Here is a 14,633-nt window from a genome sequence, read left to right as displayed (position 1 = left end):
TTTTGTTTTTGTTTTATTTTTTACAAATTTGTAACAGTATTTTTTTTTGGTTTGCAAAGTATTTTTTCGAAAAGAAATTTAATTACTAAAACACCGTTATTTATTTGAAATATTCTATATAAGATAACTAAAAAGCGAGTCTTAAAAATAAAATGATGCTACAGCACCTCCTAGTGACTGCGAGGTCACCCTGCATTATAGGTGGGCGGAGCAGTCGAGTGAGTGGTCGGAAAGAGGCGCCTCCAGCCCGGTGCTGTTGATATCATGCTGAAGCCTGGAGCCATAGTCATGGCGGAGAGGAAAGCGGTGCTGTTCAACTTCTGGGGGGTCGTCGTACCTTCAAAACCCGACGGTATTTTCCAGAACCTGGAGGACCGGCACAACCTGCCGGGGTGGGTGAGAGGCGACGTTTTCACGCGACACCAATGACAGCGCGTGACAACAGTGAGCCGTGCACGCGCGCATGAAAATTCATCCAAACTTTCAGACGTTTCAGGAGCTGAATTGCACTTAAGAATAAGTAAAAACTGTTGGTAAAAATTTAAGTTTTATCAGCAACCTGTGGACTTTGGAAACGCCCGCCCTCTTCTGTTTGTGCGGTTGTGTAATCTTTAAACTAAAGATGGGGTAAAGGTGAGGTTAAAATTGGATTGTTTATGTATAATTCACACCTGCTTGACGTATCTCCAGTAATAAACCTTAAATGATTTTATTTGTCATTCATTAACAGATTAACAAAATAAAAGTCACACAAAAGTGGGGCGCCTTTCCAGCAAACAAAGTAGAGAAACATTTTCAATGGCAGAATCAATGGTTAACAACAAAAATAACATATTTTTAACTGATCATGACTTATAAGTCTACTCTGTGCCTCCATGAAACTAAACCCGTTAGACTAAAGCAAGTTGGCACAAGTTTGTGCATTGACAGTTTAGAAACCGTGACAAAGGTGAGCTCCTGGTAGCAGAATCCATAATGCGCCAACAAGAAATGCAGCTTCATAGTTGACCAAATTTGAACATTTTCACTGATTTTTTTTTTTTTTGGACCACTGCATACCAAGGAAAATTAATTTGAGGTCAGCACTGCCTATTATTAAACAAGATTTAAAGATTTTAAGTACGTTATGGTGCAAAGAATGCGGTACGGGTCACTAAATTAGCTGTGATTTAGACATTTCTGGCTGAGATGCCCCAACAACATTAATTTTTTTTCCTATAATCGTTGCTGACATCAGAGATTATAACAACAAAATTCCAACTGATTCTGAAGCAGAGGAAAGCAGCCTTGCGCCTTCATGCAATACTATAATACTATAACAACGTTTACCAAAGCTGACATGAAAAGCAATTGTTTTTTCTCTGTGTTGGAATCAACTGACTTACGTTTGCGCAAATGGCGAAGAGTTATCTTGTTGTGGCTGGGGACATCTCCAGTGTTAAAGGTTAACCTTACCCACTGGGGGCATATGAACCACCAACCCTTCGGCTGATAGACAACTGTTCCACATTTATTTTATAAAGAGTTTTATGCAAACCTTTATACCAATGTTTTTTATGACTTTGGGCAAAATAAATAGAGTTGAATCATCTAAAAGTATCGAACTAAACAAGACTCAATGTAGAGCCTTGCGGGACACCTTTTTAAGCATAATAATGACCTCTTTAACACTTTAGGAGCTTTAAGTGTCACCGGTGACATCTCCGGTGTTGAAGGGTTAAAGTAATAAAAGTATTTACTTGTCTATGGATGAAAACAGGATAAACGGATTGTTCTTTCTCTGCTGTGATTTCTCAGAGGTTTTCTGTCCAGCATTTACTCCCAGACCGATGGTTCCCTGAGGCAGGCGGAGCGGGGAGACATGCCTCTTTCTGAGGTGGGTGGAGACGATGGCCACGTCGGGTCACCTCAGCACCTCCTTTAATTGTTTTTTTTTTTTTGTTTAGATGCTGCCAGCTTTAGAGGCTGAGTGTGTAAAAGAAAGCCAGGCCAGAGGCACGGCGCTGCCATCTGATTGGTCCATCAGGGGTCTGCTGAAGGAGCTCAGGAAGGAGATGATGAACGTCAGACATGCAGTGTTGAAGACTTCCGCAAGTCTGCGGCGCAGTGGTAGAAAAAGAAAAATGCATGCAGCTGTTTATAATTCAACAATCCTGCTGTTAGTTGTTTTCATAAGACTTTGGTCTGCAGGTGTACTAACTGCTGTGCTAGCAAACCACTGGCTGGATGATTGCGCCGATGAAGACAGCTCCGCACGCCTTCTCTGTCTGCTCGGCGGGCATTTTGACCTGGTCCTTCAGTCCTGCCACTTGGGTCACAGGGTCCCAGAGCCCACCATGTTCAGCACCAGTTTGCAGCAGCTAGGAGTGACTCCCAAAAATGTACAACACAAGAAAATGTTTGGGTTTTTACATTTTTGTATTCTTTAAATTGAAGAAATTTTTGTTTTGCTTAAGGCTCTGTGGCTCGATGCAGATAAGGCGGGCGTGAAAGCGGCAGAAGATGTGGGGACCAAGGCCATCCTGGTGGAAAGTTTAGATGCAGCCTTGGTGAAACTCTCTGAGTTCACAGGAGTTAAGGTGCCTCCAGTTTCAAAGTATAATGATAGTAACTGAAGATGCTAATGCAGCTGCAGAGTTTTTGAAGCTCCAAACACCAATTTGAGTCATTTTTCAGGCAGAGGAGGATGAGAGTCCTCCCCCGTTCTGCAGCCCAGACGAAGTTTGTCACGGATACGTCACCATCAGAGTAATGTCTGGAATCATGGTCAGTAGCTCCTAAAATTCAATTAAAGTAGCTGAGAGTGCTGTCTTTGTGAGGCAGACTGGTGTGAGGTCTCACTTTGTGGAGATGGGCTGCGGTCCTCCTGTTCTGCTCTGCCATGGCTTCCCTGAGAGCTGGTACTCATGGCGATTCCAGGTGGGCTGCTCACTCTGATCATTGTTTGATCTATTGTAAAAGCTTTCCCAGTGGTCTTTTCATTTTGTTTTATTTAGCAAAAATTAGAAAAAAATGTGTAGTTTTCTGGGACTTAGTTTCTACAGAGCGGCAGAAGTTTATTAGAATTTCACCTTTGAGTTAGTTCAGGGAAACCCTGCTCCCGGTCCCTCTTTGCTGACAGATTTCTGTTTACACACTCTTCTATGAGTTAGTTCAGGGAAACCCTGCTCCCGGTCCCTCTTTGCTGACAGATTTCTGTTTACACACTCTTCTATGACAAGCAATATCAGAGCTATCCAGCCGTGCAGTTTTGAGCCAGATGCCAGCTCAGACAAGGAAAACGTTGACGTACATGGATCTATTTGTCCACAAGTGCGTGCACCAGAATGGAGCAGATGAGGGAATTTGTGGCCCGCCCTGAATATTTTCTATATCATAAATACAATGTTTTTCAAAAGGTGTTTTTTTTTTTTTGTCTGCTCCTGATTCACAAAAATTTGAATAAATAAAAACTCAGAAATGCAACTTTAAGCTTAATTTTCTTTATTTATGTCCTTCAACATCAGACAAATGTTGTAATAGCATGATCACAACACCAAAAACAGAATTTGGGTCCTTAAAAAAGCCTGTGGAGTTTTGATCATTTTGTTTTTTCTCTCTGGTAGATCCCTGCCTTGGCAGCAGCGGGATTCAGGGTGTTGGCGTTGGACATGAAGGGATATGGAGAGTCAACAGCGCCCCCTGGTGTGTGAACAATAAACATGATCAACGCAATAATCTCAGTTGTAAACAATATCATTTTTGTTTGACAGACATAGAGGAGTTTTCTCAGGAGCAGCTTTGCAAGGTAAAACTGAAAAAAAATATTTCTTTTTTTAAAGACTTTTAGATGAAAATACTGAATATGTTTCTCATTGGCAGGATTTAATTACATTTCTGGACAAAATGGTGAGCAGCAGCAGAACACACAGCATCTAAACATCTGAATAGGAGCTGAGTCTTGGTTCCCTCCCAGGCAATTCCACAGGTCACTCTGGTGGGTCACGACTGGGGTGGAGCGCTGGTGTGGTCCATGGCCCAGTTTCACCCAGAAAGAGTCAGGTGATCACTCGATATATTATTAGACTGCACCCATTCTTCAATTCAAAAGTCAACAGTGTTTTTTTTGTCCGTATAAAGGGCTGTGGCGTCTCTCAACACTCCTCTGTTCAAAGTGGATCCTTCTGTTCCTTCTTCCGAGAAGCTGAAAGATATTCCCATTTTTGACTACCAGCTGTACTTTCAAACACCTGTAAGTCAACATTTTGAAAATAAAAAGATGATCTATGAGATAATTTCCAGGAAGCTTTTGTTTTCTAAGGAAAAGCAGGCCAAAATATGGTTTCTGAGTGATGCTTTAGATCAGGGGTCCCCAGATACAGACCTTTAGGGCTGGTGTCCTGCTGGTTTTCCAGAAAACCTGCCTTATTTGCTGCTGATTACCTTGACCTGGATGTGGGGACCTCTGCTTTAAAAGGTGGCTAAATGGCACAAGATTGCATACCCATGAAACATGGACACCAGATGACCCCACCTCAATGCAAATCGTCCCAACATGATGGAGACCCAGAACATTTGCAAACATCTCCATTTCAGTAAAATCAGTTTTTCATCAGTTTTAGTCTGCAACCCTCAGCACTGAAAAGTTCCCCTATGACCATTATTTAAAATGTTCCCAGTGGTGTTGTAGTTACGAATATGAAGCTTTTAACCAAAATCCCACAACCTAAATGTCTAAAAAAAAGACACAGACTGAGAGAACATTAAAACATGAAAATGCTTTGAATTACATTGTAATTTAGGCTACATTGTACCAGGAAGCAGCACTTACTGTGGCTTAGAACTGATCTGATGCTAGCACATGCAGATTGTTGAATTCACTTGCAGAGCAAATAAAATGAAATCTCACAAAGAAAGTGACTACCGTATTTTCCGGACTATAAGTCGCACCGGAGTATAAGTCGCACCAGCCCAAAAATGCATTATAAAGTAGAAAAAAACACAGATAAGTCGCACTGGACTATAAGTCGCATTTTAACTTTCACAACCTTATATGACACAATCATAGCAGACTGTTTATCTAATAATTTCACAGTAATTTTTTCTCAAACTTATTTATTTATTCCTTTCATGAAGCATCATTGGCTAACTAATACTCTGTTTTCATCCTGTATTTGTAGAAACAGTTTTCACTTTTATTGCATTTCTGAATCTATAAAATCATTGGAAAATAGAATATTATGTTGTTAGCCTTCAAGATCTTACTGTAAAAAAAAGTTTGCTGATTCTCTGAGTCACTTAACATACTCTTAACACTTAACATACCTCATACATCAAATTGACCCAGAAACATCATCTCTGTTCCTCACAAATGAACATAACAGGAGGGTTAACAATGTATTTATTTCAATTTATTTCTAATATAAGTCGCTGCGGAGTATAAGTCGCACCCCTTGCCAAACTATGAAAAAAAGTGCGACTTATAGTCCAGAAAATACGGTATTCACACATAATTTTCCAAATATGTGCGGCCAGTGCTGAACTTTTTTCTTAGCGGGACGGACGCAAAAAAGGGTGAAGTTTAGGATTACGGGTTACGGTTAAGCTCTAAGCAGAGGCGCCAGTTCAATGTTAAGTCAATGGTACAGTCGTGATCTGAGGTCCTGCGGTGGGTGCAAAGCAAAGGTCTGGCAGGAGGGTGATTTCAGCCGGGCAATTTGAGCGGCATGCCACGGTAGGGCATGTCTGTCTGCCGTAGACACTGACAGAACAGGGGAAATGGTTGCTATGGAGAATTGAAACATTTACTTTGAAGTAGAGACACAAAGGTTTCTGCAAATGTCTCTATCAGCCACAGACATAGAAAAGGGGAAATGGTTGCTATGGACCATTATCATCACGGAGACTGGTTTTAACTCCAGATGGAGATGGACAGAGGAGCTGAGGAAACAAGAACCCCATTAGTATAAATAGAACAATCACAATGCTGAATAATGTGTACATGATGAGGAATGGGAGAGGGCAGGTGTCGGGGGACGCCTGTTCACTACTTTGAGCTGCTACTCCCCTCGATGCAGCTTCCAGCAGTGTACGTGGGGAGAGCAGGAGTTTTAGGTGAACCAGAGACAAGATAGCCTAGCAACCAGAGGATCTTATCCCAGCCTGCGCACTTCAGACTGCATTATCTGACCCTGGAGCAGACGAGTTGTTTGACAGCGCCTAAGATTACGTACCTCTACATAGGTATAGAGCTAGCAGATTTGTTTTCCCCTCTGCTAGCTATGTGGTTTAGTGGTCTGACTATTTGAGGTAGCTTTTCTGATCCAAAGGATCCTTAGAAATTTGTTCTCTACTTTCCGCTGATCCAAATAAAATGTTTCTCCAAGTAGCACACTTCCCCTATTGGGCAAGTAAGGCATCAGTCTTTAAGTCAAGCTGCAACTGTCTCTCAGTCTAAGTCTTAATGAGTGATGAGAGTGACAGACATGCTTTTCTACCAGCTTGCCTCTCACTGTAAGGAGCTTCGAAATAGCTAGATAAATCAAAAATCCTCAGATCCTACTTGGCAGAAATCCGATTATCAAACATCCAAATGGGTACACATTAGGGCTGCAGCTATCGATTCTTTTTGTAATCGATTAATCTAGCACTTAATCGATCGATTAATCGAGTAATCGGATAAAACGATTTGTGTGTGTTTTTGAACGACCAAAACAAATAATGCATAACAAAAATGATGTGGCTGTAAAATGAACAAGCATTTGATTTTAAAGATTCGCTCTGATGGAAATGTTACTTTTGGTGTTTTTAAGTTGGTCTTGAGAAATGTCACGGAGCTAGAACATTTTGTATGGGGGGGGGACAGAAGACTTTGAAAGGGTGGCACAACACCAAAATGGACGGCCATTAAAAATAAAAGAATCAGAAAAACATATTTGATCATTATCATTGTTTACATTTCGTGTAAAAATAATGCTTTTATTATTTTTGCAATGCTTAAAGAAGCCTCGCGGTCCGCCAAAAGGCGAGCTACCGCCTGTCCCAGCCCCTGCCTCTCGGCGCCCCCTTGATGCTCTTAGCTGAATGTCCCGTGGGGTCAAAAGCGTTTATTTTGAAAAAATTAGAGTGTTCAAAGCAGGCCCGGTCGCCTGAATACCGCAGCTAGGGGCTCTCGCTGCCAGCCGAGGCGGCCCGCGCTGGTCGCCGTGGAGGGGGTGCGGAGCGGCTGACGCCGGCCCTCGCTCGCTGCCGGCGGCACGCGCGGGTTCCGCGGGGTTCCAGCAGTCGCGCAGATGTCTTCTGTTCAGATGCTGAATGGAAGATGTGCTGTTGTGGTATGCCAGCTCTATTTTGCAGTACAGACACTGCACCTTGTTCTCTTCTTTATTAAGTGTGTAATGATCCCACACTTTAGACAATTTCTGACGTTTATTTATAGATCTATTCTCCGCCATCGCGCCAACTAAATTCAAAAGGTCCGTGTGACACAATCAAACCCCCTTGCGCGTATGGGCGCGTCATAGGAATTTAACGAGGCTTCGAGGCAGAGTTTTTGCCTCGAGGAATTTTTGAAATCGAGTAACTCGAGTAACTCGAGGAATCGTTTCAGCCCTAGTACACATCCATAGACAGTTGGAATACACGCATCAACCTTTACTTGCCCCATGGATTGTTTGTGTTGCCCGGGCTGGAAGAGTCTGCTTTACCGTTCGTTAGCGGGGGAACAACATCTCCATCCAACTAAAAGACCAGCTTATCAAATGAGAAAAATACCAAACAAAAAAGCTCCTTCCATAAAGAAGCACATGATGTGAAACAACTGGCTGAAGTGATATGATTTAAATAAGTAAATTTAACCAAAATATAAAACTGAATGATAAACTAAGAAATATTAAGCTATACTTCTCTGGTCTTACAGGGTGCGGAGGCTGAACTGGAGAAGAACCTGGAGAGAACCTTTAAGATTTTCTTCTCCCGCAGCAGTGAAAAGGTGAGTGCAAAACACAGCAGCGTAAACTCTCAGCGCTGGAAGAATCATGTGATGTTTCCCTCAGTCGAGCCGTCCTGCTCTCAGCACCGCCGGAGTCCGTGCTCGAGGTGAGGGTCGCCGCTGAAATGCATGTCCATGGGTTGGATGTTTACTCAAACGTGGTGTTGGTGCGTTTCATCACAGGAGGCCTGTTTGTGGGCCTGCCGGAGGAGATTCCCCAGAGCTCCATGCTGACGCAGGCCGACCTGCAGTATTACGTCAGCCAGTTTGAGAAGACGGGCTTCAGGTGGAGCACCTTCCTATTGGTGCATGAAACAAGAGAACCATCTGCCCTGTAACATTTTAAACTAGATTTTTTTCCTTAATTTCACGTCTGACAGGGGGCCTCTGAACTGGTATCGAAATGGTCACGCCAACTGGAAATGGTCGTGCTCCCAGCCCACCGGGAAGGTTGGTAAAACATCCATAAATCAGAAAAAGTACATTATTACTTTTTTTTTTACTATTTTTACTAAGTTATAGGATCTCAAAGTATATAGTAGATTTTAATTAACCTTTTTTAAAACCAGGTAAAAACCATCCCAGATAATAGGAACACTTTTTTAAATATCACGATTTTCTTAAACCTTTCAGAGTAAACTATATCCATATATATGATAATATACTAGCCTTGGCACACCAAAGAACGATTTTCTTATGAAATATGAGTTATTTTCACGAGCTCATTTTCTTACCTGGAATAAAGACAAGATCTCGGAGGCACCGCCTTTCGCTCTTTGTGGGTGCCGCCCATTTCATGACGTCATCCTTGTGTCGGCCTCAGCAGAGTGTCTGCGTTTCCCCCACGAAAACAAACTACATCCAAACTTTTCAGATGGAAAGACATTTAAATCAATTGTCCACTCACACCGAACGCAATTCAAGCGTCAAATTCATGAACCCCATCAAAGTTGCTGCTCGACGTTTGTCCAGAAGTGTGTTAACCTGAAGCCCCGCTGCATGTGGGAGGAGCTTCTGTCAAGAAGTTTTTCTCAACCTCATCAAAGATCAGAGATCGGTTTTGTTTATTGAACTGTACAAAAGCGTTTTGTGTTTTTGTTTTCTTTTAGATGCGATTTGTCATAATGCACTTAGTTTATATGGGCATCTGGAATATTTTTTATAAATAGGAATATCTTGAGTTCAAAGATGTCAGTCATGTTTTGTTTTTATTAATAGGCTTTGGTGAGCTTATTGATATGATAATTATTTATTTGTGTATATGTAAGTTTTAAAGTACTCAAAGGTTTTCCAAAAATGTATTGTAGGCTTTTATTTGTTTTCCTGTCATTTTTTTGTTTTTACTGATCTGAAGAAGGATCCGAACCGTGACTCTAAAACCGTGACACGATCCGAACCGTGACTCGATCCGAACCGTGACTCGATCTGAAACCGTGACTCTAAAACCGTGACACGATCCAAACCGTGACTCTAAAACCGTGACACGATCCAAACTGTGACTCTAAAACCGTGACACGTTCCGAACCGTGACATGATCCGAACCGTGACTCTAAAACCGCGACACGATCCGAACCGTGACTCTAAAACCGTGACACGATCCAAACCGTGACTCGATCCGAACCGTGACTCTAAAACCGTGACACGATCTGAACCGTGACTCAATCTGAAACCGTGACTCTAAAACCGTGACAAGATCCAAACCGTGACTCTAAAACCGTGACACGATCCAAACTGTGACTCTAAAACCGTGACACGATCCGAACCGTGACTCTAAAACCGTGACACGATCTGAACCGTGACTCAATCTGAAACCGTGACTCTAAAACCGTGACAAGATCCAAACCGTGACTCTAAAACCGTGACACGATCCAAACTGTGACTCTAAAACCGTGACACGATCCGAACCGTGACTCTAAAACCGTGACACGATCCGAACCGTGACTCGATCCGAACCGTGACTCTAAAACCGTGACACGATCTGAAACGTGACTCGATCTGAAACCGTGACTCTAAAACCGTGACAAGATCCAAACCGTGACTCTAAAACCGTGACACGATCCAAACTGTGACTCTAAAACCGTGACACGATCCGAACCGTGACTCTAAAACCGTGACACGATCCGATCCGTGGGTTTTGTGATCCCCTTGGTTTCAGTGACGATCTCTTCTCACAATTAGCTTTTTTCCCCCTGTGGCGTCATTAATAATATGCAGGGCTGTTACTGTGGTCCCGCCCACCCATACAAATGCTGCCATTTCTTTTCAACAAAATTTTATAGCTTTATTGAAACTATTAAGTACAATTTTTGTTAAGAGACTGAGGCTGTCCATTTGCATAAAATGCATATTACTATCATTAGCAAACTAATGAAGAAGAAATAATATTTCATTTTATATGCAATAAAAGCACCATCACAGAATTAACTTACTTTAAGTTACTCAGGCCGTGTCTTATAACGAATGAGCCAAAAGCATATGCTTATTTTTTTCATATTTGTGAAGTGCTTAGATGGTATTTTGGTTTTCAAGCTGCTGATGCCGGCGCTGATGGTGACTGCAGGCAAGGACTTTGTCCTGCTCCCGGCGCTATCTAAAGGCATGGAGGACATGGTAGGAGAAAGAAGCAGCAGGACAAATGTGAGGGACTTGAAATGAAATAAGAGTGTCTGACGCACATTTTTTAATCAGATTCCCAACTTGACCCGAGGACACATCGAGGAATGCGGCCACTGGACACAGATGGACAAGCCAGCAGAGACCAACGACATCCTGATAGGCTGGCTCAAAGAGGTTCACCGGAAAGCTGCAGGTGTAGCTCCTAAACTCTAAGAAATAGAGGAAATGAAGAAATGGAAGCTGGGAGAGAAGTAAGAACAGGGACAATGGAGGACAAAGAAGATAAACAAGAATGGAAAGAAAAATGCCATAAAAGATATTAAGCCTAAAAGACAGAAATGGATCCTAGAATGCAGGAAAGGACTACATTAATAGTTGGATCAAAAGAAACTAGAGGGATAGATGGGGAATAATTATAGAGAATAAGAGTGGTTAACTTAGTTTAATGCATCTAAACTGTTTTTTTTTTGGTCTAATTCTACGCTAACATTTCACAATAAAAGCCCAAACTTTGCTAAGCCGTTTTTTTGAAGATTTCAACTTTGAGCAGCCTCCTAGTGGAAAAAACAATTTTAATGGTGAAAAAAATATATAGTCTGGGTAAAAAAAAAAAAGTTAAAAAACCAGCAGCCACTTAGATGTGTTTGCTTTTATTTTGTTGAATATTTGCATTATTATATCATTACCGGTACATCATGTTTTGAAGAACTGAAAAGACAGATTTACAATAACACAAAGTCACAAAAATATCGGAAGGATCCTAAAAAAAACATAAAGAAGGAAAAGACTAACAAAAAGACATTGGAAATGAAATGTATTAAAAGAAGAGGATAAAGAAGTTATCTTGAGTTTTTTTTTACGGCGAAGACGCCTTCTAGGGGCGGATTCAGCTCTCACAGTTTCTTCTCGCTGAACAGCTCCTTCCAGGCAGGCATTATGTGTTTGTAGATCTTCTCTATCTGTAACACACAGCACATTTTGTCAGTCTTTCACATATTTGGCTTAGAAAGCAGAGTCACAATGCAGCAAAACTGCAGCATCACTCCACAGTTCCACTCACCTGCTCAGACCTCTTGACCCCGTATCTGAAGAGCGTCGCCTGGTGCTCACTGTTGTGGAAGAGGATGTCGAAGGTGACTGCCTGGCCCATCATTTCGTCGATGGACTTCTTCACGGCGGTGTGGAAGTCCCTGGGAGAGTGGGTGTCGTCCATCATGTTGTTGACCTGCAGCAAAACTGCGTTTTGAACATGAAGGTCTGCAAATGTGCAGAAGCTCCGTGACCATGTTCTGTCAGAGTTACCCTGTACTTAGTTCCCAGCAGCTCCAGAGGATCCAGCTTGACCTCTGACCTCAAAGCCCGACCAAACAGAGGGATTTTGGTGTCTGCATCTGGACACAAAAAAAAAAAACTACATGTGCAAGCTGCAAGAATTTCTATAAATAATATTTTACTCATCTGGAGAGCTGCACTACAATGAAGAGCATTTTATTTTTGAAAAATTAAGGTAATTAGATCATTTTTACAGAATTAAAAAGCAATCTTTACTGCAAACACAATAATGTGTCAAATTTTCATTTTTAAAATAAAAAGTAGTCTGGTACCATAGATGTTACAGTTTAAAATAATTTGAAATAAAAAAAATCTTTTGACTTTTCCCAAAACAAAATATTGACATGTTTGAATATTGCAATAAAATCTTGACCTCGACACGTCAGGTGAGCGACGTACGGAACGCCATCCCTCTCCCCGTAGTACACGCCGAAATGAGAGAAGTATTTGTTCCTGGGATACTCCACGATGTCCCCTGGGAACAGTTTGGGGTGGGAATTCTTCTGCGAAGAAATGGACGGATGACTCACTCAACATCATGACCCTTGGCTTTTCCGGTGCAGAACACTTCTGCATTGGTTATTATTTAGACAAAATGCCTATTTTTACAACCAAAGTGAAGCCTCAGCGTAATCATGACTTTCGGGACAGAATCCTTTAAATTCCACTGTCTCTTTAATTCTTTTATAAACCAACAAATATTGGAAATATTAGTTTTTGGTTGTTTTTTTTAATAGATTTTAGATTTTTATCCTGAAAAAGCCTTTTTTAATCAATAATCATGATTTTAAAATTCCAATGTTATACACTTTGATTTGTAATTTCTTTAAATTCTGCTCAAAATTCTGCTCTTTAGGGGAAAAGTTGTAAAATAGTTGTTAGATCAAAATACTCATTACAGCATATCTTCTTTTTGAGATATTTGATGCTAACCTTAGGTTAAGGCACATGTGTCAAACTCTAGACCCATGACCATGTCATTTTATGTGGCCCGCAAGAGCATAAAAGTTTTTAATTTCTTATAATAAAAAATAAAAACTGGTGTGTATTTATTCATATCAAGGGGAATCAGACTTGAAATATCAGATTGGGCAACTATAAATTAGGACACTGTCAATATAACCTAACCTGTCAGAATCAAATTTAAAGGATTGTTGCTAGAGTCACAAGCAGATATGTGTTTTTTTCTATGCAACTGTAATTGTCACTTTAAAAAGTTATAATAAATAATCAGTCATTTAACCTTAAGGAGAAGTTACATTTATTTTTTATTACATTTAGTTACATGTATAAGTTATATCTGGTCCTTTGAGGACAGCCGCTATGCTGATTTGGCCCTCAAATGAGGGCCACAAAAAGGCCTTTAAACACCTTTTTTTGGTAGATTTTTAAGACTAAGGATTTTAGTTGTGAAATTTTTCCAAACCTTTCAGTTTTTCACTGTACGACCTCCTGTGGTACAGTCATTCAAATGGTTCTAAAAAGGCAGTTTACAACCATAGGTTACAAAAAAAACATTAAAAGAAATTTGACATTATTATTTATTTTCCAAATCAGCCCAGATATTTCTAAATAAACTTAATTATGTTAATTGTTTGGTCTCTGTCTATAGTGGTGACAAACGGTTAACATCAATGTTTTGGAGTTAAATTTCTGTCAAAAATAGGTTGCTAAACTTATGTCTGCACACAATTTTTTTCAATTGCATAAAAAAAGGGCACATTTGTAAAAAGAAAAAAAAAATACAAGTAGAGAATTATTTTGTCTTTTTGCAAAACTAATTTGAGCAAAATGACAAAACAAAAAAATTGACAGATGTTTTTATGTTTTGGACACCAGAAAAAACCTTTCTTATATTTGACAGATCCACAAAACAGCACAAATAAGTCATGACAGCTCAAGTCCCTAAAGGGATTTAGCAATTTGATTGGCTAGTGAGAGGAGACAGATGCTGATTGGCTGATACTTCTCAACAGAAGACTAATGTTGTAACTTGGATTTATGTCTGTAGATCTGTGTGCTGGCACTTGTTTGTTTGTATACAAACAAACAAACAAGTGCCAGCACACAGATCTACAGTGGTGTTCTGAGGACCTGAAAAAATATGAATTTAGCATATTAACATTTTTGCAAAATAGTTAACAGCTGCAAAATATATTAACAGCTGTAAAGGAAATACTACAGATTTAGTCTGCACGAGACGTGTTTTTTTCTTTTCAAATCGAAAAAAGATCAAAAAAAGGGCAATGACTCCATACTGAACCCAGTTTAATTTTTAGCTTAAATAAAGACAAACAATCTGCTGAATTCTGCTTCTGCACATATAAAAGGGAAGTTTTTGTGCACGATAAATCAAAGTAGATGACGACATTTTAACCCTGTTTAAACATTTCAGGCAGCCTGCATTCAAAAACCAGTTGCAATTGAATTAATTATTTTGTATTTACATTTATTTTCTGGTTCAAAGTAGTTGGTTTTGCCTCTTTAAAAAAATGATGCAATGGTCAAATTATTGTTTTTTTTTCTTGAATTTTTTTTTTTTCAGATGAACAGGTAAAAATAACGAAGCAAAACTAGAAATATGAATGAATTCAAAAGTGAAAAATGTGCCTGCATCGTACTCACCAGGCCCATGGATGAAGATGTTCACAGCGGCTGCCTCCTCTCTCTTTAGAGAATAAACACCCTGACAGGAGCCTGCCTGCTTTACATGAAC

At 40.4% G+C, this 14,633-nt stretch overlaps 2 protein-coding genes across 2 annotated transcripts; one reads left to right on the top strand and one right to left on the bottom strand.

The window, feature by feature from the left end:
- Positions 1-159: 159 nt before the first annotated feature.
- On the top strand, positions 160-11,423 carry ephx2 (epoxide hydrolase 2, cytoplasmic). Its single transcript, XM_020708113.3, has 18 exons — positions 160-392; positions 1,798-1,876; positions 1,947-2,109; positions 2,191-2,381; positions 2,457-2,579; positions 2,677-2,748; positions 2,824-2,919; positions 3,606-3,684; positions 3,753-3,787; positions 3,862-3,888; positions 3,956-4,041; positions 4,120-4,231; positions 7,898-7,969; positions 8,034-8,076; positions 8,153-8,255; positions 8,350-8,419; positions 10,499-10,579; positions 10,658-11,423. Exons 1-18 carry the CDS (start codon positions 265-267, stop codon positions 10,796-10,798), a joined length of 1,701 nt encoding a protein of 566 aa, XP_020563772.1. The 5' UTR covers positions 160-264; the 3' UTR covers positions 10,799-11,423.
- Positions 11,220-14,633, bottom strand: plaat1l (phospholipase A and acyltransferase 1-like). Its single transcript, XM_023964649.2, has 5 exons — positions 14,543-14,633; positions 12,291-12,420; positions 11,888-11,976; positions 11,646-11,810; positions 11,220-11,544 (listed from the first exon to the last, which is right to left on the bottom strand). Exons 1-5 carry the CDS (start codon positions 14,549-14,551, stop codon positions 11,479-11,481), a joined length of 459 nt encoding a protein of 152 aa, XP_023820417.1. The 5' UTR covers positions 14,552-14,633; the 3' UTR covers positions 11,220-11,478.

The sequence above is a fragment of the Oryzias latipes genome, chromosome 2, assembly GCF_053564925.1.
Source record: "Oryzias latipes strain Hd-rR chromosome 2, Olatipes_Hd-rR_3.1".
NCBI lineage: Eukaryota > Metazoa > Chordata > Actinopteri > Beloniformes > Adrianichthyidae > Oryzias > Oryzias latipes.
The sequence above is the reverse complement of the archived record's forward strand: the minus strand, read 5'-3'. Positions and strand labels throughout refer to the sequence as shown.

Excerpts from the sequence above, each read along its gene's own strand:
- ephx2 (XM_020708113.3), top strand. The coding sequence starts at position 265 with ATGCTGAAGCCTGGAGCCATAGTCATGGCGGAGAGGAAAGCGGTGCTG. Across the intron at positions 4,042-4,119 it reads TTTCACCCAGAAAGAGTCAG|GGCTGTGGCGTCTCTCAACA; the intron begins GTGATCACTCGA and ends GTCCGTATAAAG. Across the intron at positions 8,077-8,152 it reads CGCCGGAGTCCGTGCTCGAG|GAGGCCTGTTTGTGGGCCTG; the intron begins GTGAGGGTCGCC and ends GTTTCATCACAG.
- plaat1l (XM_023964649.2), bottom strand. Across the intron at positions 11,977-12,290 it reads CGCTCACCTGACGTGTCGAG|ATGCAGACACCAAAATCCCT; the intron begins GTCAAGATTTTA and ends TTTTGTGTCCAG. Across the intron at positions 11,811-11,887 it reads TGCTGGGAACTAAGTACAGG|GTCAACAACATGATGGACGA; the intron begins GTAACTCTGACA and ends GTTTTGCTGCAG.